At 39.0% G+C, this 27,354-nt stretch overlaps 2 protein-coding genes and 1 long non-coding RNA gene across 6 annotated transcripts; all 3 read left to right on the plus strand.

The window, feature by feature from the left end:
* Positions 1-5,838: 5,838 nt before the first annotated feature.
* On the plus strand, positions 5,839-26,413 carry LOC306999706 (uncharacterized protein). Of its 4 annotated transcripts, none has more exons than XM_079614597.1 (7): positions 5,839-5,895; positions 19,637-19,957; positions 22,371-22,457; positions 23,956-24,033; positions 24,273-24,377; positions 24,461-24,495; positions 24,599-26,413. In XM_079614597.1, exons 1-7 carry the CDS (start codon positions 5,856-5,858, stop codon positions 24,980-24,982), a joined length of 1,050 nt encoding a protein of 349 aa, XP_079470723.1. In that variant the 5' UTR covers positions 5,839-5,855; the 3' UTR covers positions 24,983-26,413. The 4 variants fall into 4 exon arrangements, with proteins under 4 accessions (XP_079470723.1, XP_079470722.1, XP_079470724.1 ...); XM_079614596.1 differs by lacking the exon at positions 5,839-5,895 and adding an exon at positions 18,571-19,464; XM_079614598.1 differs by lacking the exon at positions 5,839-5,895 and adding an exon at positions 18,571-19,464 and having other exon boundaries at positions 23,971-24,033.
* LOC306999721 lies at positions 7,620-8,543 on the plus strand. Its single transcript, XR_013797908.1, has 3 exons — positions 7,620-7,737; positions 7,994-8,071; positions 8,155-8,543. It is a non-coding gene; the product is annotated as an uncharacterized lncRNA (long non-coding RNA).
* Positions 12,176-18,441, plus strand: LOC306999709 (uncharacterized protein). Its single transcript, XM_079614607.1, has 6 exons — positions 12,176-12,616; positions 12,722-13,051; positions 13,153-13,236; positions 14,094-14,210; positions 14,294-14,328; positions 15,391-18,441. Exons 1-6 carry the CDS (start codon positions 12,577-12,579, stop codon positions 15,667-15,669), a joined length of 885 nt encoding a protein of 294 aa, XP_079470733.1. The 5' UTR covers positions 12,176-12,576; the 3' UTR covers positions 15,670-18,441.
* Positions 26,414-27,354: the final 941 nt, after the last annotated feature.

Genomic DNA, 27,354 nt, shown 5'->3' on the forward strand with positions numbered 1-27,354 from the left:
AGGTACTCTATTAACCCTCTGGGGTCGGCAAACACACCGGCACGTTTTGCTGGATTTTCTTCACATAGTAGCACAATAGACTTAAATTACTCCGTCATTTATTGTCATAAAGAAAAAAGAAATATGAAAAAATAATCTGTGAGATGTCTAGTTTTGTATGTGTCCACTTACAATCAAAACAAAACATTGTGCTTTTATAAAATAAATAAAATAAACAGAGTGTGCTTTCTGCCTCTCCGTCTCAGTGAACTTTTTTTTCTTGAGCACGTCTAAACTGAAACAAAGCTCAGCGAATACTTGTCACACATTTATGAGCAATATATCTTTATAAACATTTAAGTGTGTTTTTTTAAATGATCGGATTCAAAATTAAAACAAATATTTTTTGTTTAAGTCATTTGTATAAAACCTTGCTCATTCGGCCGGTGACACACTGGATGCGTGGCGTGAGCGTGGCGTTTCTGTAGCGTGTCAGCTGCGTGGCGGCTGCGTCTCGTTTTCTCTGTCTTTACAGACCAAAACCGTGCCTGACGCGGCGCTGGCGCGCTGCTGCTGCTGTAGGTGACAGAGGGACAGAGTAGGTGACAGAGTTTCTCCACCCCTTCAATTAACCTTCCGTCGTCCATCGTTGCAAACTCGAAGTGTAGCCTATACTTGAAAGTGTCAAGTCGCGTGATTTGGATCACCCTTGTTCACATATGGGGAGAGAGTTGTGGAAGGCTTCATGTTAAGCATACATACATATAAAGCCTACTGATAAAGGACACCGTCAACAGTATTGACGGCAAAATAGAATATGTTTGACAGGTGCAATATTTGAAAATCGATAATTATTATTTTTATTTATTTTTAAATTACATTTATATCTGAATTTATGTCAACCTATAGATTTTCAAACATCAAAATGTCATTAATTAATATGTATTTGTGTAAAAAATGACATATAAACATATTTTCCTATTATATTTTGCGTGGAAACGCTTCCAACACGCTGGCATGTCGCGTGAAAAATAGGCGTCGGTTCTATTTCTAGCATGCACGCGTTTTCCACAGTGTGCAAGCTCTAACCTGTTAACATGGGAGCCGAAATAAAAACGGACATGCCACGCAGCTGAGACACTTAAGCCACGCATCCAGTGTGTCACCGGCCTTAGTTTTAATGTGACCACACCCATGCGCGCGAAAGAGATTGACATGCAAATCATCCACACGTCACACAAACGCGCTCATTACCTCAAAAACAAAGCGGCAAACTTCATCTGTCCTCATGCTGTTCGTCGAGTTTGGAAGATACGCTGTGAGCTAACATTGGATTTACCTCAGAAGAAGAAGAACGCGATTTGAAGACAAGAAAGATTTTAAGTTAAGAAATGTATGAATTATATTAGTTAGTGTTATATTGCATAAACTTCACATTGTAGTTGAACTGTTGCTAGACTAAAATGTATGAAATCGACGGAAACATTTTATGTTCTATAATAAAACATAGCATGATATAAAATCAGTATTCCCCAACCAGATCACCAGTTCGATGACAGCCCCCCAAAGTGGACTGAGATCGACAACATAGTAAGGAAGGCAAGGGCAGCCTCTGCACCAGGACCAAATGGAGTTCCTTACCGGTTGTATAAGAACACATCAGGTGTCTTGCGGTTTCTGTTGAGGCTAATGAAGGTGACATGGAAGAAACAAAACATCCCAAAAGCATGGCGAAGAGCAGGGGGAGTAGTAATTCCAAAGGAGAATGATGCATCAAACATCGACCAATTTCGACAAATCAATCTTGGCCTGTCTTCTTTAGCATCGTTGCTCAAAGAATGAATACTTACTTTAAACAGAACAACTTGATTGAAACGGTGATACAGAAAGCCGGGGTACCAGATTTCTCAGGATGCCTTGAACACACAAGCATGATTTTGCATCAAATACAATCTGCAAAAAGGGAAGGAAGAGACCTGCATGTTTTATTCCTTGACCTGGCCAATGCTTTTGGATCCGTCCCCCATTCGGTCATATGGGCAGCCTTCAACTTCTTTCATGTGCCTGAAACCATCACAACTCTGGTCAGAAACTACTTCAAAGATTGGCAATTTTGCATAACAACCACAGAATACACAACATCATGGCAATCATTGGAAGTGGGTATCATGGCAGGGTGCACCATATCCCCTCTAGCCTTCACCTTGGCAATGGAAGTGATCATCAGGGCATCTAAATGGGGTAGTCGGAGGGGAGCGTCAGCAGGATAGACAGCGGTTACCTCCGATTCACACCTATATGGACGACATGACCACCTTGACCTCAGCCATCGCCTGTAACAAACGCCTGTTAGAGAAGCTTCACTCCAACATTACATGGGCAAGGATGAAGTTGAAATCCAGTAAATCCAGGAGCATATCCATCATTAAAGAAAAGCTTACCGACCAGAGGTTCAACATCAATCCCAGCTAACAGACTTTTGTTATAAGAACGTTCTCCAAACGTTCAGTGTTGGTTCCGGGAATGTGAAAATGTCCAGTTTTCTTGACGTTAGAGGAACGTGTTTTAAAAGGTACACAGAAAAAACTCCAGTGTTAAATGGACTTTGGACTCCATGGATTGAAGTTTATTTGGCTCCAGCCTCAAGAGTGTAAAGTGTTAAAATATGAGTGTTAAATGAACACTGAAGAGTATTAAAGTTAATGAGATAATTAAGTGATTAATTGAGTGATGAATGAGCATTATTGAAGACACCTGATGTTAACAAGCAGAATCACCAAAAGGAGAAAATATAATTGTTAAGTCACCATTATGGAGATCAGTGTTTGCTTTAGTTGGGCTCTTGACCCTTAATCTACTAACTTAAAATTTTGTTTGGCTGCTGTATGAGTTAAGACAGCTGGATAAACAAAGAGATAATGTGATCAGGTGATGTTGGATGGAAAATTTTCATCATTTGACCTGAGTCACTAAACCTATATTTACATTGTTGATTAAAGCAGCCCTCTAATTCTCTATCATATGGTTTTCAGCTTTTCTGTACAATCAAAAATAATGTTAACTAATAGTTCTGATAAAAAAAAAAAACAGACTTTGAACCAGTTTATTTGTTTAAACACACTTGACATCAATAATCAGCATATGAATCTCAACAATGGTGACAATAATAAAGCATGTGCATTCTGGGTACCACCAATCAAAACTCGTCCATTGGCTCCCATCATGCATTGCTGTATGAATAAATTATGATCTGAATTGTCTTAGTAATTTCCATTTCCTAATTGAATATTATTTTTGTCACCATTGTTGAGATACATACACTGATTGTTGATGTCTGTGTGAGCCTAAGAGAAAGATTTTTTATTTATCAGAATATTTTTTATAACAAATCTTTTGAATAAATGTATATCGTCAATGGATCTGATGATGTAGATTCACTGTGATGCTATAATCAATAATATTAATCTAAATCAGAGATTAGGCTCTAAATGAGGTCAAATGATTATTATGTTAAGACACGACCACCATCACTTGATCACCTTTTTTTTGTCCATCTGTCTGTTATAACTCAGTTACAACAGCATAACAAAATCTAAAGTTTAACATGTAAGGGTCAACTGGCCAACTAAAGTAAACACTGATCTCCATAATGGTGACTTAAAATTCGATTAATTTTCTCCTTCAGTGATTCTGCTTGTTAACATCAGGTGTCTTCAATAATCCTCAATCATCACTCAATTAATCACATAATTATCTCATTAACTTTTACACTCTTGAGTGTTAATTTAACACTCATATTTTAACACTTTACACTCTTGAGGCTGAACCAAACAAACTCACAGGAGAGTTAATTTATAACACTGGAGTTTTTTCTGTGTACCTTTTAAAACACGTTCCTCTAACGTCAAGAAAACTGGACATTTTAACATTCCCGGAACCAACACTGAATGTTTGGAGAACGTTCTTATAACAAAAGTCTGTTAGCTGGGATGAAACACCCATTCCATTGGTATCAGAGCAGCCTGTCAAGAGCCTAGGACAGTGGTACGATGCAAGTCTCAAAGATGCAGAACAGTGTGACCAATTGAGGGAAGAAACCATCAAAGGCCTTGTCAGTATTGATAAGACTTCACTTTCGGGAAAGTTGAAACTGTGGTGTCTGCTGTTTGGGTTGCTCCCCCGCCTAATGTGGCATCTAACGGTGTACGAGTTTCCTGTTTCCAAAGTCGAGAAGCTGGAGAGGACAGTCAGTGCATACGTCAAGAAGTGGCTGGGACTCCCGCGCTGCCTCAGTAAAATCGGGTTGTACGGAAACGGTGCGCTGGAATCTCTAGCCTCACCGAAGAATACAAGTGCACCAAAGTGAGGCTGAGCATGACCCTGGCAGAGTCTCAAGATGCAGCCATACGAACAGCTCCTCCCAGACTGGCAACTGGGAGGAAGTGGACCTCAGCTGAGGCTGTAGAGCCAGCACAATCCGCTCTCAGACATGGAGACATAGTGGGACAGGTGCCGCAAGAAAGAGGCAGGCTTGGACTTGGGACTGGGCGACCTACATGGCATAAGGCAATACCTGCAGAGAGGAGAAAGTTGGTAGTTGCTGAGGTCCGGCATCAACAGGAAGCAGAGAGATGGGCAAAGGCAGTGGCACAAGCCAAGCAGGGCCAGTGGACTAACTGGGAAAACCTGGAGCACCATAAGCTCACTTGGAGAGATATGTGGGAGATGGAAGGAAGCCAAATAAGCTTCCTCATCAGGGCCACCTCTGATGTTCTTCCTACACCTAAGAATCTTAACCAGTGGTTTGGAGATCCAGCATGCCCTCTCTGCCAAACCCCAGCAACTGTCAGGCACATCCTCTGCAAAACCAGTCTGTCCCAAGGCCGTTACACCTGGAGGCATAACCAAGTCCTACGCCAGCTGGCAGTCATTCTGGAAGGAAGGCGATCCTCCATCAATGCCCTTCCTCACCCAACATCTGGACAGTCATCCAATATCCCCTTTGTGAGAGCAGGTCAGTGCCCAGCAAAACCAGCCGCAAGAGTGGATAGCACCCTCTTGGACGCCGCACGGGACTAGAAAATGCAAGTGGACCTAGATCAGCAACTCAAGTTTCCACCTGAGATTTTAAACACCAATCTCAGGCCGGATCTTGTTTTGTGGTCAACTTCACAGAAGTCCCTGTTCATCGTGGAACTAATGGGGCTGCAGTGGGAGAAGCATATGAACGGAAAAAAGTACATTGAAGTACACTGAATTAGCTTTTGAGGCAAAACAACAAGGCTGGCATACACAGGTACTTCCGGTAGAGGTTGGTTGCAGAGGATTTGTGGCCACATCCATAGTTAGGCTCCTGAAGGCGGTGGGGGTTCGGGGACAGGCCTACAGGAAAGCCATCAGATCACTGTCGGAGGCAGTAGAGCGAAGCAGCAGGTGGATCTGAGTAAAACCAGTTAATTTAGATTTACCTTTTTTTTCAATGTAGGTTATTGACACTCCAATGTCAAGAAAGAGAATGTATTCGACTAAAAAAGTCTACAAATATTATAATCAGTGCATGCAGTTTTATCAAGTGTGGAAAAAAGTATGCATGTATGTTTAAATCAATATTTGAGGTGATTGTAGTGAGTTTACTGCTGAACACGAGAGGAACACTGTCCCGCGACTGACCTCTAACTACTGTATAGTGAAACATCACAAATGAGCTCTTTTTAAGATCCTGTAGGGCTTGATGTACTTAGAGAGGTAGAACAGGAAGGAAATGTTGATATTAGTTGCTAATGCTGCATGTTGTTCACTCAGGAAGAGAACGACAGTAACGTTTGTCACACAGAGTTTACTCTTTTATTGAAGCGAAACGCTTGTGAAACTTCATCATGTTGGACGTCCTGCTGCTCTTTTCCAGCATCTGTACAGGTGAGTTTGAGACTCTCAGCTCTTTTACACACAGTTTGACATCTTCTCTTGTGTTTCCTCTTTATCACATGATCATCAGACTCATATGATGATATCTGTAAGTTATTATTCTGGCTTATGTCTCTTGCTCACACTAACAGCTCTATATAATGATATCTGTGTTTTCAGCTGTTGTTGTTGGAGCTCCACAGACAATTACTGGATACAGAGGAGAGAGAGTTGACATCAGATGCTCATATCAATCTGGATATAAAACAAATTCAAAGTATTTTTGTAAAGGCGAGTGTTCATTGTTAAATAAAAACATCATGGTTAAATCAGGATCTCCAGCTAAAGACGAGAGATTCTCTCTGACTGACGACACGACGGCCAGAGTTTTCACCGTCACCATCACTGATCTGAGAACAGAGGATGAAGGCAAATACTGGTGTGGTGTGGAGGGGATTTTGCCTTTGCCTTTGGCTTTGCTTGACGACTTTTCAGAGTTTTTGTTGCTGGTTAAGGAGAGTAAGTGAATAATGCAACACACATTTATTGCAGAAATGTACATGGAAATGGAACAGCAGCTTCATATTATTATATAAAGGTCAACGTCCTGCCTATTTAATGGTTATATGCAGTTTTCATATGAGTGTGCTAAATTCAGGCTGAATTTTCCTTTCAACCGTCAGGTAACAAGTAAAAAGACCTCTGAGGTTTCAACAATCAGCTTATTTTCAGTCGTGTGTGTGTGTGTGTGTGTGTGTGTGTGTGTGTGTGTGTGTGTGTGTGTGTGTGTGTGTGTGTGTGTGTGTGTGTGTTGGACCAAAAAAAACCCACACTGTTCACATCTAAATTCATAATTTTCTAATATCCATACTATAGTGAATCTCCATTTTTGTCTGTTTTAGACTCTCCCAGGAGCGTCTCAGTGTCCATCAGTCCATCTGGTGTAATAGTGGAGGGAGATTCAGTGACTCTGAACTGCATCAGTGACTCAAACCCTCCGGCTCTGAACATTACATGGATTAAAGGAGGAACGATTGTAGGATCTGGAAGAATCTTCAACATCTCAAAGATCAGCTCTGATGACAGTGGAGAATACAAGTGCAAGTCCATCAATGAACATGGAGAGAAATACTCTGATAATGTGACTTTAAACATCATGTGTGAGTTAATGATGGTTCAGTAACTGTGACATTAAATCTTCTAAACATGGTCTGTGATGGCAGCTTTATTGTGATTGTTAATAACATCAATGTTTATCCGTGTTAGATCCTCCCAGGAGCGTCTCAGTGTCGGTCAGTGGATCTGGTGTAATAGTGGAGGGAGATTCAGTGACTCTGAACTGCATCAGTGACTCAAACCCTCCGGCTCTGAACTTCAGCTGGTTTAAGGAGAATGAAGCCTCAGCTGTTGGATCTGGACAGAGGTTCAGTGCACTACAGAGTGGACGCTTCTACTGTCAGGCTCACAATCAACATGGATCTCAGAGATCAGACGCTGTAACTGTCACAGGTGAAGCTTTTACTAACACACTCCTGTATCTTCTCATCATTCATCAGTTTGGAGAGTTAATCTTGATGATCTTCCTCTTCAGGTCTTCATGTTGTTGGTCTGAATGTGATTGCGATCACAGCGGCTTCTGGAGGATTATTCATCATCATCATATTATTAGTATTATTAATAATATTTTTTATGTAAATAAAAATCTATCAATAAAGCGTACATACCTGTACATATATTTTCAAACTAATTCATAAATATATTTGATTATTGATTGTATATGAAACAATGAAATAACTTTGTTGTGTTTTTGACAGTCAAAAGAAAAGAATAAACAGAACATCTGCTATAAATGAGGTGAGATGATCAAAGAACCACAGAATAATATCATTAAAGGAATAAAAATAGCTTTTTCGAAAATTAAGAGATGTTTTTTTTCATGGCTGGTCCAACATGTGATCAAGTCAGATTACATCATAAGTTGGGAAATTATCTGACTGCTCAAACATCTCGTAACAAACTGACAAACTCTGATTGAGACATGAACTCACAATGTTTCAAATCTCTTCTTCTTTGTTTGTGCTGTAAATTCCTCCTCTCTGTTTCCCTGTAGAACGATGATCCCAGTGCAGGATCATATACAGCTCTTGAGGTCACGTCCAGATCCTCTGACCTCTACGACACACTCACAGTAAGAGAAATGTCTAAAACTACATTTGCAAAAGCGTTTGTGGATTCAAAAGCCAGATAATAATCAATGAGTCTTTCACACAGTCTGTCCATCCCAGACCTGCTGTCCACCAGTCCGGCTCTTCTGGATATGGGAATCTGTCTCTTCAGTAGCACCTCAAGTCTTCTCTCATCACTCTTACTCAATAGATACTAAACAGACCTTACATTCAGTCTTTTCAAAATTTACTATATGAGCAATCTCACCAACAGTAATCACATGATTTAAATCTGTGAGAAAGATTATTTGTACCATTGTAGTGTTGGCATTCATGTGGATTTTTAAAAAATGTTTGCAGATCTTGCAGTGTTTTTGTGCAGTGTGTTGAAACGGACTAAACACCAAGTTAACCGTTGCAAATGAAGACAGAGTCGTAGTGAGGTTGATCATTTACTGACACACTTCCTCAATAACATGTAGTGGTGAAAACTGTAATAAAACAATACAGAAATATTCAGTGTCCATTTCTTGACTAACATTACATTGTGAATGACTGTAACATGACTATACAATGCTGTTCTCACTGTAGTAGCAGTTATACTGGCTATTAGCATTGCTGTGAGTTTGTACACAATAGTAAACACTGTGTTTAGCAATCTTATCAAACATCATCTTTAACAAAATATCAACTAATATATGATCTTTAACATGTCTAATATCACATACATGAGCTTACGGCATTGCTTCTATGATGATTTATGGTGGATGGAAGTGGATTAACACAGAGAGCACACCGGGTGCTTCTCAATATCCCTCCTCGTCTCCTCGCTCCTCCGTCCTCCGTCCTCCGTCCCAGAAACCGATCGAGCTCAGCCATCTTGAAGGACATCTCATTCTCGATCTGCACCGCGAGGAGTCGAGGATCGAGGAGTGAGGAGCTTCCTGAGGAGAGATGTGCGAGGATACACGGGTGCATCTTATGCGGACGTAGCCTAGAAATCTAGACGCACCCTAGCGGCAGCAAAATGTATTCTGCAGCCAGGGCAGTCTAGCAACTCTCCATAGACCTTCTAGCTGCAAAAACCTAAATTGGGTCAGGCCAATCACGTCGTGTATAGAGTAGGCGGGGGCGGGCTTAACATATGACGACAGAGTTGAGACGGCTGCCACTTGAAAACAAAGAGTGGCGGCTGCGAATGGAGAACAGCGGTCTTTCGAATCGGCTTTGGCCGCGACTCTGGAGGACTTGGAGTTACGTTTTTCTTTAAGAAAAGAGCAAAGAACGGCACTGAAGTCATTATTAAAAAAGGAAGAAGTGGTCGGAGTTTTGCTGGACCGGATCTTTGCCGCTCTGACTACGTCACCGTTCGTTGCTCTGATTGGTTGTAGCGCTATCCTATTGCGTGCAGAGGGATTTTGAGAGACAACCGTTTATCCCGGCCCTCGGATTAAGCCGTCTATGGAGAATTGCCAGATTAAACATCTTGATGTAAGTCTGGCTTGCCAGGCTAATGCGGAAGTGTTTTATTGACTAAACGTGACGCACGTATTCATTCTCCTCCCCCTTCACATCGGTCACAATCATTTTAATTTATACCTTACCTTTGCAGTTATATAAACCACACATCTCACATATTTCAACAGGGTATCTTGCTTTATTAATATTTATTATGAGCTTCTTAAAGGGGTGGTAAAGTATGATTTTACTTTTCTAACTGTAGTGTGTAATGTTGCTGTTTGATCATAAACAACATCTGCAAAGTTACAACGCTCAAAGTACAAACGACATTCCTCTCGGGTTAGTGAGATCACCAACCCTAGAATTTAAATAAGCCCCGCCCCTTGAACACGCAGTCCATGTTGAGAAGAGGAAGAATTGTTGTAGTCGAGTACATTTGTGAGTCAGCTCAAACTTTAGCATCCATCTTTTCACATGCAATAGAAAGTCACTCTTTGTGCATCTCAACAATTCCTATACGAGCAATTTAGATTATCATGACAGAATAATTGACAAATTGAATTCGGAAAATGTTTAACCAAAAAAGGTTACGGACTTCAGCTTTAAAGTCATATTGTTATATTAACCAGAAACAAACGTAAACAAGTATAACACACATTACACAGATTCTTTTTTGTTTGTTTTTGGTGCAACCCCAAGATTTTGCTGTAGCCTCCTTGCTGTATGTTTTAGTTGTACAAGCTTTCCATAACAATAAAACGAAGGAAAGAAGAATGAAGGACCTTCGCCTGGACCCGATGTCAACGCAGCGCTGAAGTGCCAACTAGCCTCTCCCTATGGAGGATCCCTGTACCACTCTACAGATAAAGCATTGTGGAAAATTTGTGTATCTCCCCGTAGAGATAAAATAAAATAAAATTCTGTATCAAATTTATAGGCAGGACAAGTAGTTTAAGGCTTGGTTTGTAGAGAATTACAAACATGCGCACTGTGCACATATATTCAAACGCACATAACTATAGAATAAATTATTGATGCGCACGTGAGCGCCATCAGCGTTTCTCACAGGTTCGCGTTTAAAGTCTGTTTAGAGAGAACGGTGTCGTCTTAGCGGCCCCTAATTTAATAACAAATTATCCTTTCGACGGAAGTGAATCAATCAAAACTAACTTTAGCTGGAAAATAACATTATTCAAGATCCGCTATAAAGCCAAAACAATCCGTTACCTTAAATTATACGTTTATCTCTGTAAAGCTGCTTTAAAACAATCTACACTGTTAAAAGCACTATAGCAATGAAGATGACTTGACTAAAACTTTTTTTTAATAACATTTACTTAGTGGCTAAAATAATAGACCATGCAGTAATGTGCACATTTACTGTAAATATAATAAAAGTAAATCATGAGAGCAGTTTCATTTTGATGAAAAAAACCCCCATATTGAATCTGTTATGACACAAGGAAAAGCCATGACACACGTAATTAGCAAAAACACTTTTATTTAAACAAACACATTAACACACTTTAACACACTCAGAGGCAAACAAATTAAAGCTGCTCATGCAATCCTTATCAACTGACACATTCAATTATTATTAATAATACTAATAATAATAAACAAACAACAGGTTTACAACAAACCTGTAGCCTATTATTCACATTTAAAATTCACTGTCATGTTCAAAACTAAGTGATAAACAAAATTGTCTGGTGTAAAGGGATATTTATTGGCACAAGTCATCTTTGGAAAATAATCAAGATATAGACCTATTGACTATTATCAAAATGCATAATTCATATTTGGCCTATAACCTCAATAACATGTTTTCATGCATGCGTCCAAATTACAACCATTTAGGTTTGGATAGTGCACTTTCAGGTCCATTCCTAAAAAGGGGGTAAAGGGGTTAGGGCGGGGAGACAGTTAAGGGGTTAACTAACACATAACACATGAAACTCGTGAGTGTGTGAATGAAAGCTCCGCCCAGTAGGGTGACCACCTGGCTATTGCTCTGTTGCAGGTCAGCAGACCTGATTTTGCGGGACAATGCGGGACACGAGGGAGAAAACTTACTATTATTATACTAGGTGAATAAACATTGATTTTATATTAGATGTCTTTTTGCAGTGATGTTAACATGCTTTAAATTGCCAATGCTTTATAAAAATGTTAATGATGGCGCTGACCGGCGCTGTGAACGTCACTATTAATATAAAACTCATTTTAACAGCACGGGTCTATTCAATCGAAATAATTAAATGAAAATAATAATCCAATCGCTAAAAAGCACATTTCCAAATAAGCACATAAATTCCATTAGTGAAGAATAGAAAGATTGAATGCGTTCTTACCGGATTCAGTGCATCTTGAATTTATATTTTTGTGTGTGTGTGTGTGTGTTTTTTTTTGTTTTTGTTTTTCTTTCTTCTCAGTGTTTGTTTTCCCGCTCTGGCTAGAACCAATAATAACGGCTGCGCTGCGCATGTTCAGTGTTTTCTTATTATAATTTTTTTTAATTGTAGAATTGTAATTTAAAGGACGATTAAATAAAATACAGACAAAATTAAAATGCGGGACACTGTTTATGACTTGCGGGACGCGGGACAAAGCTTCAAATTTCGGGACTGTCCGGGACAGGTGGTCACCCTACCGCCCAGTGACACAGAAAATCTCAGACGCCGAATATTTCATAACACCAGCGCGCTGAGAAGCTTCATGTTCTATCCTTCGCGGCCCGGGGGAGAAAGAGAAAGAGAAAATAAAGAAGATAGAGGCCGCATTTGAAGGAAACTTCACATTGGGAGAGACATCGGCGCGCTGCGATGACGCAATCGGCCTCGAAGGGTGCGTCCATAAAGAAGAAAACAAAGAAAGAAAAGCAAGATGAAGCTTTTGAATCGGGACACAACTAGAGTCACTGAACAGTAGAGTTTGACACGTGAGATGAGCAACACGCGTATTATTGTCCTCTCCGCCGATAGATGAGCAGTATTATTGCTGTTTGAGTTTCAGAGAGTCTGTGAGGAACTACTGAGAGTTTCAGATTTACTGAACTGATGAAGAAATGAAGTTTACACTAATAGTGTGTGTGTTTCTGCTGACGGGTAAGAGCTGAAGATCTCTACTAAACGTGTTTATCATCTAATATTATGGTGTGTGTTTTAAGTGTACATGAGTAAAGCTGTGTGTGTGTGTGTGTGTGTGTGCAGTGAGCAGTTCACTGTCTGTGAACATTACAGTGAGTGGAACGGAGGGACGAGGAGTGAGCATTACGTGCTCTTATCCAGAAGGATTTATACATGCTCACAGTTACAAATACTTCTACAGAGGACATTACAGAGACCGTGTCAGTATATTAGAATCTGATGGAATAACTACTTTTGCGAGCAATGGCAGATTCTCACTGCAGGATAATCATAAGACCAGCTCATTTACAGTGACCATCAGTCACCTGAAGATGGAAGATGCTGGACCGTACGGATGTAAAGCTGGACATGGATATGAAAACTACAAACAAGTGGAGCTTATTGTGATCAGAGGTGCTGATATTCAATACTGAACAACAATCTGCTTCATCATTCATGTTTATTGTTTTATGAATATATTTGTTATGGTGTGACGGCTCTTCTTCATTTCTCAGCTCCAGAGACAACAACACGTGTCCAGATCTCAACATCCAGCATTAGTCCGTATACAGACAGCAACACTGAACACACCAGCCCAGGTAACCACACACACACACACACACACACACACACTGCACCCGCTGACATCTGCACTCACATGTGTGTTGATGAAAATACTGTTAATGTGAAGTTATTGTGTTAACATAACTTTTCAGAACTTAACTTCCATCAAAATATCAATAGTTAGTCTGATTATAGTAAAAATAGAGATATCAACGCTTCTAAACACAATTCTAATGCTGCATTTATGATCATGATGTAATTCCTGTAATGACGTGTTTCCAGCTCGTGCTGACAAGATAATGTATGTCTTGCACAAACTTACAGCTAACAACTTGGAAACTGAATTTCATCAAAGCTTCAACTTCTGTGAAAAATAAACCACAATTGCAACATTTAGAGGTTGTGACGTTCCTCAACACTTGAACCAAATGTACAACAACTGAATGTTTGACGCGTCATTTTACAGACAGTGTTTTCTTCTGATCTTCTACAGGTAAAGATTTGAACACCCACGAGGAAATACTACAGTTGAACTCTATCAGTCAAACACAAACTACACTACCCATAATGCAACTGCAGCCATTGATCACATGATCACTCTTTGAAAGTGAATTGGTTTGTACATTTGTTAAGACACATTTTATCTACTGTATAAACATAAATGACGCACAAACCAGGTTCCCATTAATTTGGTTTGACATCAACCGTAAAGTGTTTCCTTCTGAAGAGTTGAGGTTCACCATTGCAGTTTCACTTCGGTTACACTAACAACTGTATATTTACAATATTACAATATCTTTAATAGTACAATAATCAAAAGGATTAATATCTGTTGTTTATTTTCCAGTATAATCAGAATCAGTGTGTCATCATGTAAATATCATGTGTTTAGCGGTGGGTTCAGATCTGGCTTCTGTTGCTGGCGGTCTGGGTTCGGTTCTGCTGGTTCTGACTCTGTGTTCTGGATTCTTCATCATCCTGAAGAAGAGGAAGAGGAAATCGGGGACAGGTAACAGTTTGTTTGTGGTTATGAAGTCCTGTTTTTACTATTTGATTTGACTTGTTGTTTTTCTCTATTCATGCTCCATTCAGCTTTATTTCAGCAAAATGTGCAGCACAATACAGAGGTGAGTGTTCAAATCTTTACCTGTAGAAGAATGACATACATGTTATATGATTGTTTATTGACCAATATAGTGTTCAATCTAGGGCTGCACGATATTGTAAAAAAATTACACTGCGATATTTTTTTCCCCAACAAATATATATTGTGATATTGAGAGCCATAACTCCAGTCTAAAGACAATAATTACCATTCCATGATATTAATAATTTCACTAATAAGCAAGCTTCATTACAAGTGACAAAAAGGTCACTTAATATTTTATTCCAAAATTAGAACATTTCTGTAAACACAAAAGCAGAACACATTTTTAAATAAAACAGCAGCTTTACACCAACCCCCTGATTGGTTTACAACAATATAACTTAAAATAAATATATTTTTTATAAATTTTGGTTCACAATCTTTTAAGTCAACTTTTCTTAGCCAAAGTGCCAAAGTAAAACAGTGTTGGTGTTGGTCATCATAATCATAAATAAACAAAATGATATAAAACTTTAATATATTTTGTATTAAATCTTCTAAACAGATTAGAGAACATGTTTCTGTAAACAGAAAAGCCGAACACATTTAAACAGCAGCTTCTGTCAGCGTCGTCGCTCCCACCACGCGCATCAAGAGCTCTGAGGGAGCACCAAAAAAATAGTCTAATGAAAAATCAACAACTATAATGCCGATATTATTTTAGTATAAAAAATACAGACATCCCAAGTCTCGCGGAAGTTCTGGGAGTCTCCCGCATATTGATAGCGGCTCACTGATGCCCGCGAATTAGTTAAAATCTCCGGAATCTAGAGCGAGCGCGCCCGCGAGACAGAGACTGTGCTCCACACCGCGCAGCGCGTGCACGGCAGAGAGGGAGAGAGAGACCGCGCGCGTGCCTCATGAAGCGCATGTAATATCTCCCGCTGGTGCTACTGTGCTACTACCCTTCACATCGCATGTTCCGGCGATGTGACTATCGCTCACTCGCACATCGCGATGTCGATGTTAAAATCGAATATCGTTCAGCCCTAGTTCAATCTATGTAAACTATTAAATTATTGATGTATGTGTTATTTTTCAGACTGACCGCATGTCTGAGGAGATTCAAAACACAGACTTCACCGTGGTAACGTCTTCATCCAATCAGACGCCTGCATCACACCTCAACAACTACACAAATGAATCTACTGTTTACACCACAGTAACCAATCAGCAGCCTGATTCAAACCCCAGTCACGGCCTCTCGACCAATCAGGTGACAGATACAGCCGGTGATTATAACTACCTAACAGCAACATATCCACACAACATCACAACAGACGAGGATCCGCTTAGTGCTCCACGATTCTTGATCAATTGAGTCACGATTTTTTTTGTGTAGAATGGAAATCGTGATTCTCCCACAATTCTGGAGAAGAAAAACATCAGACAACCAAATAACATGCAAACTAGAGCTTCTGACATAGGCCATGTTTACACGTGGACTGCTATTTTCATAAACGGGTTAGTTAAATACTTTTTTAAAGGGGTGGTTGATTATGATTTGACTTTTCTAGCTGTAGTTAGTGTGTAATGTTTCTGTTTGATCATAAACAACATCTGCAAAGTTACAAACCCTCAAAGTTCAAAACAAAGAGAGATATTTGCTTTTACATAAATTGCTTTTTAAGAACTACAACAAACGGCTGGTAGGAACTACACGACATTCCTCCCGGGTTAGTGACATCACCAACCCTAAAATTTACATAAACCCCGCCCCCAGAACACGATTTATAGATTATCAAGACAGAATATGCTAATCAATGACTAGAAGATAACTACACATAATCTACATACATTTTCAGTGCATGTGTGTGTGCAAGCTCTTGAAGCTCCGCCCCCTGTGCCGGGAGCAGCGGCTCATTTGCATTTAAAGGGACAGACACTAAACGGTGTGTTTTTGCTCACCCTCAAAGTGACAACTTTAACATGTATAAAAATATCTGTGGGGTATTTTGAGATAAAACTGCACACACACACTCTGGGGACATCAGAGACTTATTTTACATCTTGTGAAAACGGCATTATACCAGCCCTTTAAAATAAGATTTACTCTTATTTTGATCATCACGGGTATATACCCAAACTATAAACTTGTATCCCCTGTTATTGAAATGTTTGTAGCACATAAACACTGATATTGGGTCTCATTCATGAAACATTCATGAGTAAATATGTGAGTGATTTGCGCGTAAAGAGACCTTCCCGAAAACTCTTCTCCTGATTCACAAATATTTCGTAAACGTCAGATATGATAGTGAAATGTGTGTGTGTGTGTTATGAATTCCAATCAGTCGTAAATGGGACGCGCGTGCACGCTCATTCTTAATTACCATAAATCCCGCCCATTAAATCCGACTGACAACTATATGGGCATCATATTATGACACCAATCGAAGGATTTCAACATGTCTTCTTAAAAGCAAAAGAAAATTTCTCATTATCAGATAATATTTTATTATCAGAAGTTCATTCAAAACGCCACATTTTATTTTCAAGCGTACATAGGTGTATCAGGTCCTAAAAAAAGGAAGCTTGGCAGATATTACAGACGCAGTTACTGGAGTTTCATCTGTTAATCGAACAGTCCCAGTAATGCAGAAAATGGTTCGACATGAAGCTCGACTGCAAGAAACGAATTAGTTCACTTCAAAAAAATATAGCCCAGCCCTATTGAAAGCAATTAATTATTTGATTAAAGTGTTCCGTTTGCAGATGCTATTACTGGCTCTCATAATAAAAGTAAAAAGAAAAACCGAATGTAATTACTGTATCATATTTTTTCTAAATGCTGTGTTATGTACCCGATTAAGGTGAATTAAAATGCAGCCTTATTAATGAGAAAAACGTTCGGATGTTAAACGCACTATTTACGCGTGGCTGGCAGCAGGTGTAGATTTCTTTCGTACCAACTAACATTTTGAAAATACGAACATTTTAATGAATCCGAAAATTTACGCCAGAACCACTTTACACACGATTTACACAAGAATTCGTTCTGCTCGTGTTTCATGAATGAGACCCATTATGTGGTTGAAAGACTGTTAGTGCAGGTTTGACTGTTGCGGTGTGATGATGAAGATTGTACTTTCAAAGGTTAACCAGTCTTGGTTTTAAATAGTTTCACATCACATGCATCAGCGGAGTGTGTTCGTCTCTGCCAATATCAAGCTGTGTCCATTAAAACCTCAACACCTTAAAACAGGAATATAAGACACAGCATAATTATGGTCATTTATGAAGATCGCGCGGGTGTTTGAATCGAGATCTTTTAACGATGAATCTGCTGCTCTATGTCCGATATATTCATTGGTCAGCCATACATGAAAAAGACTGTACAATTCTAGTGAAATCTACATTTATTTACAAACTTTTTTTTTCTTTTTTTTTTTACTGTTATCAGTATTATATAAAGTGTATAATATTAATAACCAGAAAAGTAACCAACAACTATATGTATTTTTTTATGAATAAAAAATGTAAAAATTACGCAAAATGAAATATTCTCTGTGACTAGTACACCTCACAGTTCAATAAAGATAATAAAAATGTAAAATATAGCAACAAGCAGCGATTCTGAGGCAACAATACACAAAACAATAAGTTTATTTAGACTATTTTGTAGTAATATGCTGTACTTTATAAACGCAATAGGATGTTAATACGAAACTTGGTTTGTGTGATCGGCAGCATGTCCTGAAGAGCCTGAGAAGATATACAGATATAAACTCATCATGTGATGCTCTGATTCTCCCCAAGCTTGACATGTCTACTTTTAAACAAACCAGTCAATACATTTACTTAGTTTACATTATTAAATGAGTAGTTTATGCAGCTCTTCTGCATTAAATTAGTTGAGTTGACATAATTAGTTGATAAACTATTAAAATAAAGATTAAAATAAGATGCTAACCATATATTTCTATGTAGGAGCATTGCTTGTTCCTGTCACCGTTTTCACGTGACAATCCGTTATTCTGTAAATATGAAGAGTGTGTCTTAAACATTGTATTGTATTTTCTATTATAAAGATTGAAGTTTTGTTAATAAAAAATAAAAAACTTTGATGTTGAAAAATAAAATAAACAACTGATGTTCTGTTGAATGTGTTTTGAAAACTTTTTGTATGTTGTATAATTATACATCTAGGTAACGGAGATATATATTTTACAAGGGCTAGTTGTAATACCCTTGTTTTAAATACTTCCACACATGCTAGCATGACGAAACTTAGTGTATTTGTATACTAGTTGCCATATTGACACAATAGAGAAATAAATTGCGCCTAAATTCAGAAATCTTTGTAAGATATCACTGAACATTTATTTAAAAGTACATTTCTTACTTTTCATATCTATTTTTGGTGTTTATTTTAAATTAGACAAATCTGATATTATTTTAATCTCCAATATGTTATTTAACAGTTGATATATTTATTTAATGCTTTAACAAGCAGAAGACACCAGCCGGGTTTAAACCCCAGTTGTGCAGGCGGGGCATGTTGTCACACTGCGTTACAATGAGCCCCTATTAGAAATATGATATTCTGTTCTAGACTTTTATGAATTATATTGAGAAAACATGAGAAAAAGGTGAATAAAGACTGAGAGTCAATGTTCAGAAATTATTCATTATTATTATGTTTTGAACTATGTTGTATAGCTGTGTTTTCCAGTGTGTTAAAATGAACATTCATTTTAGGGTCAACAACAATATTACCACCGTATTTTATTTTGATCTCATGATTTATATGTAATACTCTAGAAGAGTTGTTCACTGGGACGCTGTAAAACACTCATATTTACACACTGTGAATATCACAGATACTCCTCTCCTCTTATAATGAAGTGATCATCCCTTGCTCACAGAGTAAAACACTGCTCATATATTAAATAAAGTGAATCATGATGTCCTGTAGAGCTGGATGTGGTTTAGACAGACAGAAGGGGAAGGAAATATATATATATCAGTTGCTGACGTACATTGTTCTTCTCTCAGTGCGGAAGAGAACGACAGTAAAGTTTGTCACACAGAGTTTGCTCTTTTATTGAAGCGAAACGCTTGTGAAACTTCATCATGTTGGACGTCCTGCTGCTCTTTTCCAGCATCTGTACATGTGAGTTTGAGACTCTCAGCTCTTTTACACACAGTTTGACATCTTCTCTTGTGTTTCCTCTTTATCACATGATCATCAGACTCATATGATGATATCTGTAAGTTATTATTCTGGCCTGCTTATGTCTCTTGCTCACACTAACAGCTCTATATAATGATATCTGTGTTTTCAGCTGTTGTTGTTGGAGCTCCAGAGTATATTACTGGATACAGAGGAGAGAGAGTTGACATCAGATGCTCATATCAATCTGGATATGAAAAATATTCAAAGTATTTCTGTAAAGGGGATTGTATCTATGGATTTAGAAACATCATGGTTAAATCAGGATCTTCAGTTAAAGACGAGAGATTCTCTCTGACTGACGACACGACGGCCAGAGTTTTCACCGTCACCATCACTGATCTGAGAATAGAGGATGCAGGCAAATACTGGTGTGGTGTGGAGAGGAGTTTGGCTGATGTCTATTCAGAGATTATGTTGCTGGTTAAAGATGGTAAGTGATTATATTTATTAATAGCAGAAATAAACTGCATGGAAACAAACAGAGTGAGAGATCAAGTCATTAATCTTTTACAACCCCAAATCCAGAAAAGAGTGATCATGTTGCAAAATGCAATACAATCAAGAATCTGTGATTTGTTAATTCTGTTTCAACTTTATTATCTGGCAAAAGTAAAAAGATTTCCAAAGGTTTCACTGACCAACTTCATTGTATTTTTTAAATATAAACACATTTTGATACACACTCTAAAAAGTTTGGGACAGAGGCACGTTTCCCACTGTCACATTATCTTTAAATTTCATTACACTTTTAACTTTTTGGGAATTGCGGATACAAATTGTTGCAGTTTTGCAAGTGATACGAGACCGCTGATCTACAGTGTGTGTTCATCGTTGTCTGATTCTCCTTGTCATGATGGGCCAAACGTTCAGTCGAGCACATCCACTGTTCAGCTTGAGCAGAATGAGGCATCGTCTTGCTTCCCAGGAAAGATCTGATCTTGATGGCAGTAAATATTAGCCTGGCACCGCCCTCCTACGTACTTCCGCTCGATTTCATTTCTCTTCAGTACTTAGTCTGGTCTCGCTGTATATTCTAAGGTTTCCAGAAGTTGTTTTTTGTTCGGGCCAATCAACGAACAGAGGGAGTGGCTGAGAACGATGACGTTGATGTAAGCGCCAGTTTGAGTCGTAGTTCAGTAATGGCTGCGGAGATAGATGCGAGCGAAGCCATTAGGTCTGTTGTTGCAACACTGCAGAATATCCAGAAGTTAAAACCGGAGCAAGAACAGTGTTTGCTGAGTTTTGTTGGTGGCCATGATGTTGTGGCCCTCCTCCCCACGGGGTTCGGGAAAAGTTTGATTTTCCAGCTCACTCCGCTAGTGGTGAATGAGTTGGCTAATGGTGCGTTCACACCGGACGCGAATAGCGCGTCAGGCGCGAGTGATTTCAATGTTAAGTCAATGCAAAGACGCGTTACGCACTAATGGAGGACCAAGTGAAAGAGGCAGAAAAGTTAGGAGTTCGTGCTGCTCAGCTCGGCGTTCACGATGACCGTGACATTTTGGACGGAAACTTTAGCCTGGTGTTCGGAAGCCCCGAGTCCTGGCTGCTAAACAACAAATGGCTTTGATTTCCTTGTGTACTTTTGTAGGAACATGGTTGTTCTGTCAGTTTTACATGTTGTAAATGTTTAAAAATTGTGTTTTAATAAACTATAAATGTCAAATAAAACTGTGCAAACTCCTTTTTATAAATAAGAAATAAGACGTAATAAGAAAAAGTGCCGTTTATTATACACCTGCACACAGAGTAAGATTATTGATTGCTAATTATAATCGATAAAGTAACATTATATTCAGGGACACTTAGTGTATAGACATTGTTTAAATATTTACTCTTTGTACATAAATAATTAAACATGTACATCAACGTTCAAAGTTACAAAATATGCAAGGAAGTAGTTAAAGTGCTACAGCTCTCCAGTCTTTCAGCCGGGCACGCATCCATTGCCATAAGTCCTTAAAGTTGACCTTGGACAGAATGTTTCTGTTGAAGTTAGGGAATGAAGTGAAATGTCTTCCCGGTTGGTGTTTGAAAACTTCGTTCTTGTTTCCGGCCAGTTCCGTCGCATGCCATACGTCACGACCACACGCTAGCGATTGGTTGTGACAGATCCAGAGTGACTCAGGGCAGATCCAATAGTTTTGAACTTCAAAAGAGTACCCGCCTACCAGGGAAGTTAACATTTCTCTCTTGAGAGAGGCCAGACTAAGTACTGAAGAGAAATGAAATCGAGCGGAAGTACGTAGGAGGGCGGTGCCAGGCTAAGTAAATATCTGTGCAATCCCAATATACGCCTCCACATCAGTGGTTCCTTCACACACACGTCGTCACCCCTGCCGTTTGCACTGATGCTCCAGGACAGATGTTTTTTTGTGCTTTTGCACCTTTAACTGATGAAAGTCTGGATGGGACTCAGTTTTCCCAAAAGCTGAAGCATGGACTCATCTGCCCACAGCACATCTCCACTGTTTTATATCATCTGAGAAGAGATTAGCTCAGAGAACTCACGACATCTGTACTGAACTGATGTACAGCTTTCTCTTTCAGTAACACAGATTCTTGCTTTTATTGCAGTTTAAATGTCACAACTTTTCTGGATTTGGTGTTGTAAGCTGACTCATATTGTACTGTTGAGTTGATTGTCCACTTATACTTCAGTGTGTTGAGTGTTAAATACAGTAAAAGCCTACAGTGGCTGTGTGTTACAGTGACTTTACTGGATTCATTTGGCACAACAAGAAACAGAGTGGATTATAAAAGAGCTTGAATGAAAGATTGTATGTATTTTAAATCAACTTCAGTGTCAGTGTTTTACGTTGATCTTCCCTGTGACCCTTCAGGTTACAACACCACTGAAGTTTCAACCATCAGCCCTTCTTTAAAAACACCGTCATCTTTCAGTCCAACAGAACTGAGTCCACAGTCAGGTCAGTTCTTCTGTCTGAATATATTCTTCAATATTGTGTGTAACAAGGTATGTTGTTATGGGAAGAAGAAGGCGGGAACCGGCGAACATTCAACACTCATATTACTCATATGAACATTCATATTAAAAAATAAAGAAACAAATACAAACATTAAAGTATACGCCAGCAGCTCTTCACGGACGACTGCTGGCCACACAAAACAGAAACAAAACACAACAAAAGTCCAGGCCTGGTCCTCTCTCGATCTCCACTGTCGTCACTCCTCCTTTATGCCTCCGCTCCTCCGTGAGAGATACGAGACCGGTGCGTCGCGCACGTGTCGCTCAATCACGCCACCGGCCTCACGCTGTCCTCTCAAGGCCCTCGACCTCGTTCTGCTCGCCACATTGTGCATCCAAATGTACTTGAATTCATATATGTGATGCGATCTGGGAAAACCCACCACATGGTAAAATTTGACACATTACAGGGTTTGATACCATATTAAAGCTATTTTCAAGCCCTTTCCAAATCTGTTTTTATTTCTTTTATCGTTTGTCTGTAACAAAAGTTATGGTTATGAAGTCGGCTGATCGCTATGATTTTCAGAAACGGAATTTTGAGAAAAACTGATTTAATAAACTGTCCGTCCTTCTAGCGGGACGACTGGCGCTCTTTTTTTATTGCCTTTTTTTCATATTACATATTTTAGTTATGAACATAGATTAGGTATCATTCGAAAACGTATGAACTCAAAATTCATCCTGCATGTGAAAACCGTTTTGAAATTGGACGATTGAGAGGCGAGCAAGATCTTTTAAGCGAGCAGCTACTTCAGACTCCGTTGTTCTCTTGTGCTCCGCATCACACAATAACGTTGGATAAAAATTTTTTTTTTTTAAACTTGCGTGCTCTTGTAGTTTACACAGGACTGGCGGGACCTTTCTGGTATGTGGTTTATTTTGATAGGTGAACTGTCTTTGTAGTGTTAAGAGAAGGAGAGCTGTGTGCGATTAAGTTGTTGTGCACCTCCGCTCCGCCGTGCGTGTGTTCTTAAAGAGACAGACACAGTCTTTTCAGCTTGCCACTATAAATCGCCATTTTTCTAGACTAAACTAGCAAATTTTCCTAAGATATATTCAGAGATGATAGACAAGATGTTATAGAATAATAATTTAATGAAAACCCAATTTTGACAAAAAACTGACATTCGATCTATTTTTAGACCTTACTGAAAACCTACCAGCGCGACATCCGACGGGTTTTCCCAGATCGCATCACATATGTTAGATGATTCATTTGAGATTAAATGTGTTAAAGAGTTTGAAGACTGAAGGTTCAGTCCTCATGTTTTCTCCCGGTTATTAAAAATGTACTAGTTCCTTTGGATAAGAGTGTCTTTAGAATGAACATTTAAATGTTTTCAGTTGAGAGTAATCCGTGTAGAGCTTTAGAGTTTATATGTGTTCATGTTCTCACTGAGCGGCACATTCACAGTCACTGTGTTTCTCTCTGTCAGCGACTCGTCACACAGAAACTGAAACAACAAGAACAACAACAGGAAATACTACAGTTCAACTCTATCAGACACACACTAGTAAGCACACAAACTACACTACCCACAATGCAACTCTCTGATCAGATAGAATAAGCTCATTTTGGAGAAAGGAAATTGGTTTGAACATTTGTAGAGTCACGTACTCGTGTGGTTAACTTGCTTTGACATCGACCACAGACAGAAGCGTTTCCTTCTGAAGAGTTGAGGTTTACCATTGCAGTTTCATTTCAGTTTCACAATATAATATACACTATTGCAATATTCTATGTGTTGTTCAGATCTGGCTTCTGTTGCTGGCGGTCTGGGTTCGGTTCTGCTGGTTCTGACTCTGTGTTCTGGATTATTCATCATCCTGAAGAAGAGGAAGAGGAAATCTGGGACAGGTAACAGTTTGGTTGTGGTTATGAAGTCCTGTTTTTACTATTTGATTTGACTTGTTGTTTTTCTCTATTCATGCTCCATTCAGCTTTATTTCAGCAAAATGTGCAGCACAATACAGAGGTGAGTGTTCAAATCTTTACCTGTAGAAGATCAGACATACATGTTCAATTATTTTTTTTGTATCAAAAGGCAGAATTATCTATATCTATGTGTTGTTTTTCAGACTGACCACATGTATGAGGAGATTCCAAACACAGACGCATCTTCATCCAATCAGACGCCTTCATCTTCATCCAATCAGACGCATGCATCTATATCCAATCAGACGCATGCATCACACCTCAACAACTGTACAGAAGTCTCTACTGTTTACGCCACAGTAACCAATCAGCAGCCTGATTCAAACCTCAGTCACACCCTCTCGACCAATCAGGTGACAGATACAGCCGGTGATATTTATGCCAATATAAAGTCTCCTGAAGCAACACAGGACAGCGGGACAGAACTGATCTACGTAACAGCAACACATCCACAAAACATCTCAACACATCCACAAAACATCTCAACAAACGAGGGTCCGATATATTCTGTGATCAATTATAAATGAAAAAGACTCTAGAAATATGGTAAAATCAACATTGCTTTAATAATTCAATATTTTGACACACTTTTCTGTACAAAACAGTTTATAAAGTGTATAATGTATAAATAAAGTTCACAGTCATCTTACTAACAAGATAGTTGCTAACAACAGAAAAAAAAAAAAATTGTGTGTGAATTTTTTTATTTTTTTTAATTAGTACACCTCATCTACAGTTAAAGTGAATAAAAAGGTAAATTCCCTTTTTTTTTCCCTGTTTATCCTCTTCTCCTCTCCTGGAGACGCTGTGTGAAGTGATTCTGGTGTTTCAGAGTCAGTGTCGCCAGATCTGAGTAACAAAACTAACCCAATGACCCTAATCCAAACATCAGAACTCAATACCTAATGACACTCCATACCTAAAAGAGATATTTTACCGTTTTTTTAACTTGAAAAACCCTGTATAGTCTGTTTTATCATAGCTAGAATATATATATATTTCCTGAATGTCCTCTGATGTGGATTCTGGCTCTGGAGGCTCAAACATGTCCGGCTGTGGTGACAGTCGAGTGTGGCGGCGGCAGCTTTCCCGCGAGTGGGCGTGGTTTCAGCGCAGCCAGTGGACACGCCCCCAGCGCTTGAGGGCAGAGAATACTGCTCATTTTTCAAGACTTTGATTCCTTATTTTATTTACTTGCCTGCGTTTGTATCATTCAAATTTGGCTGGGTGGCTAATAACACATTTATCTGTGGTGTGACAAACTCAGAACATACTTAATTTTGACTTTACAGGTGGTGCCAAAATCTTGCCAGCGGGGTAAATGCATAAATGCAGAATCATGTATATATGTTAGTATGGAGATACCAAAAGACAATTGAGAATTAACTAACCAGTATAATATTTGTTCTTCATCATGGACACCACATGTCTTGGCCTTGGGAAATGCAGTTCTCCTGCTTTAGTCCTCGCTTGGGTACGGCAGAATTAGCATTGAAATGCAGTGCAGTCAGGTAAAGGTGAAATGAGGATTTGTTTGGGATTACTCCAACATAATGACGCCATGGCCACACTGCCCTTCTCTCTACCTGTGTGGCTGCTCTAATCTGTTAACATGGACGCCAAAACGAAAAGATTCCGCTACGCACACACGCCGCTCATGTAGACAGTGTGGCTTGGCCGTTGGTAAAGTGCTGTTACTATACAACATTGACAACATGATTACTATACAATTTACATGTAAAGCATCCCCAAGTATGAGAAGGCCACGTTTTTTGGTGTGAACCGCAGAATCACACGGTGTAACCTCTCCAATGCAGATGTTTGGCAGAGAGGACTCAGTTTTTTCACATCACCAAGAAGAACACAATTGTTCATTAGCAGCTTCTCCAGCTTGTAGATGGCCTCTGTAGGACAGAGAATAACCAATACATACGACGACAGTGGAGATCGAGAGAGGACCAGGCCTGGACTTATGTGATGTTTTGTTTCTGTTTTGTGTGACCAGCAGTTGTCCGCGAGGGGCTGCTGGCGTATACTTTCATTTTTATATTGGTTTATTTATTTATTAAAATCTGTGAATGTTTGCTGGTTCCCGCCTCCTTCTTCCCATAACAACATACCTCGTTACATTACCTTCGGAAGCATCCTTTTGTAAGTGTGTTTGATGAGGTGTTTGTCTCCTGTCGTCGCCGATTCGGGTCTGAGTCCGGCTCCAAGATATAAGGCCGGATAACATTTCCCTCAGCAATGTCCATCATTAGTGTTTTAGACTCAAGCACTCCTTCATAAACACAAATGAGTTTAATAATATAATATAATATATATGTATATGCTTATAAAGAAACAAGATAAACCATATTCGTCTTTCTCGTTATTAATTATATTATTGAATGTTAGCATTATCATACTAATAAGTCGTAATAAATCTAGTTTTATCAGCTTTTTTTATTATGATGATCATTGTTGCTGCATATCTGTTAATTATGTTATGTTTACAGCTGACGTTCACAAATATGGATCATATAACTATAATACATGCATTGGACAAATTAAACCATGTTATTCTGGAATGCAAGTGAAGCATATATTTTATTTATTATTGTTATGCATGTCTGTAGTTATTAATGTGAACATGGATGTTCAATGCAAGGTTTGTCTGGTTAGTTTCATCGGTTCACTCCTGCTGGTTGATGTTGTAACTACAATAATCGTTCCTCATTCATTAACATCAAAAGTAGATGCATATTCTGGTAAACCATTGCAAACAACATTTCAATATTACATAATTGTGCGCTCCCAAAAGTAACCGACTGAACGCTGAAGCCCCATCAACAAACCACCATTAAACTTTTCTTGCATATGCTTCATATATCGAATGATAATCCTAAATAATCTTTAA

The sequence above is a fragment of the Phoxinus phoxinus genome, assembly GCF_949152265.1.
Source record: "Phoxinus phoxinus genome assembly, chromosome: 6".
NCBI classification, from domain to species: domain Eukaryota; kingdom Metazoa; phylum Chordata; class Actinopteri; order Cypriniformes; family Leuciscidae; genus Phoxinus; species Phoxinus phoxinus.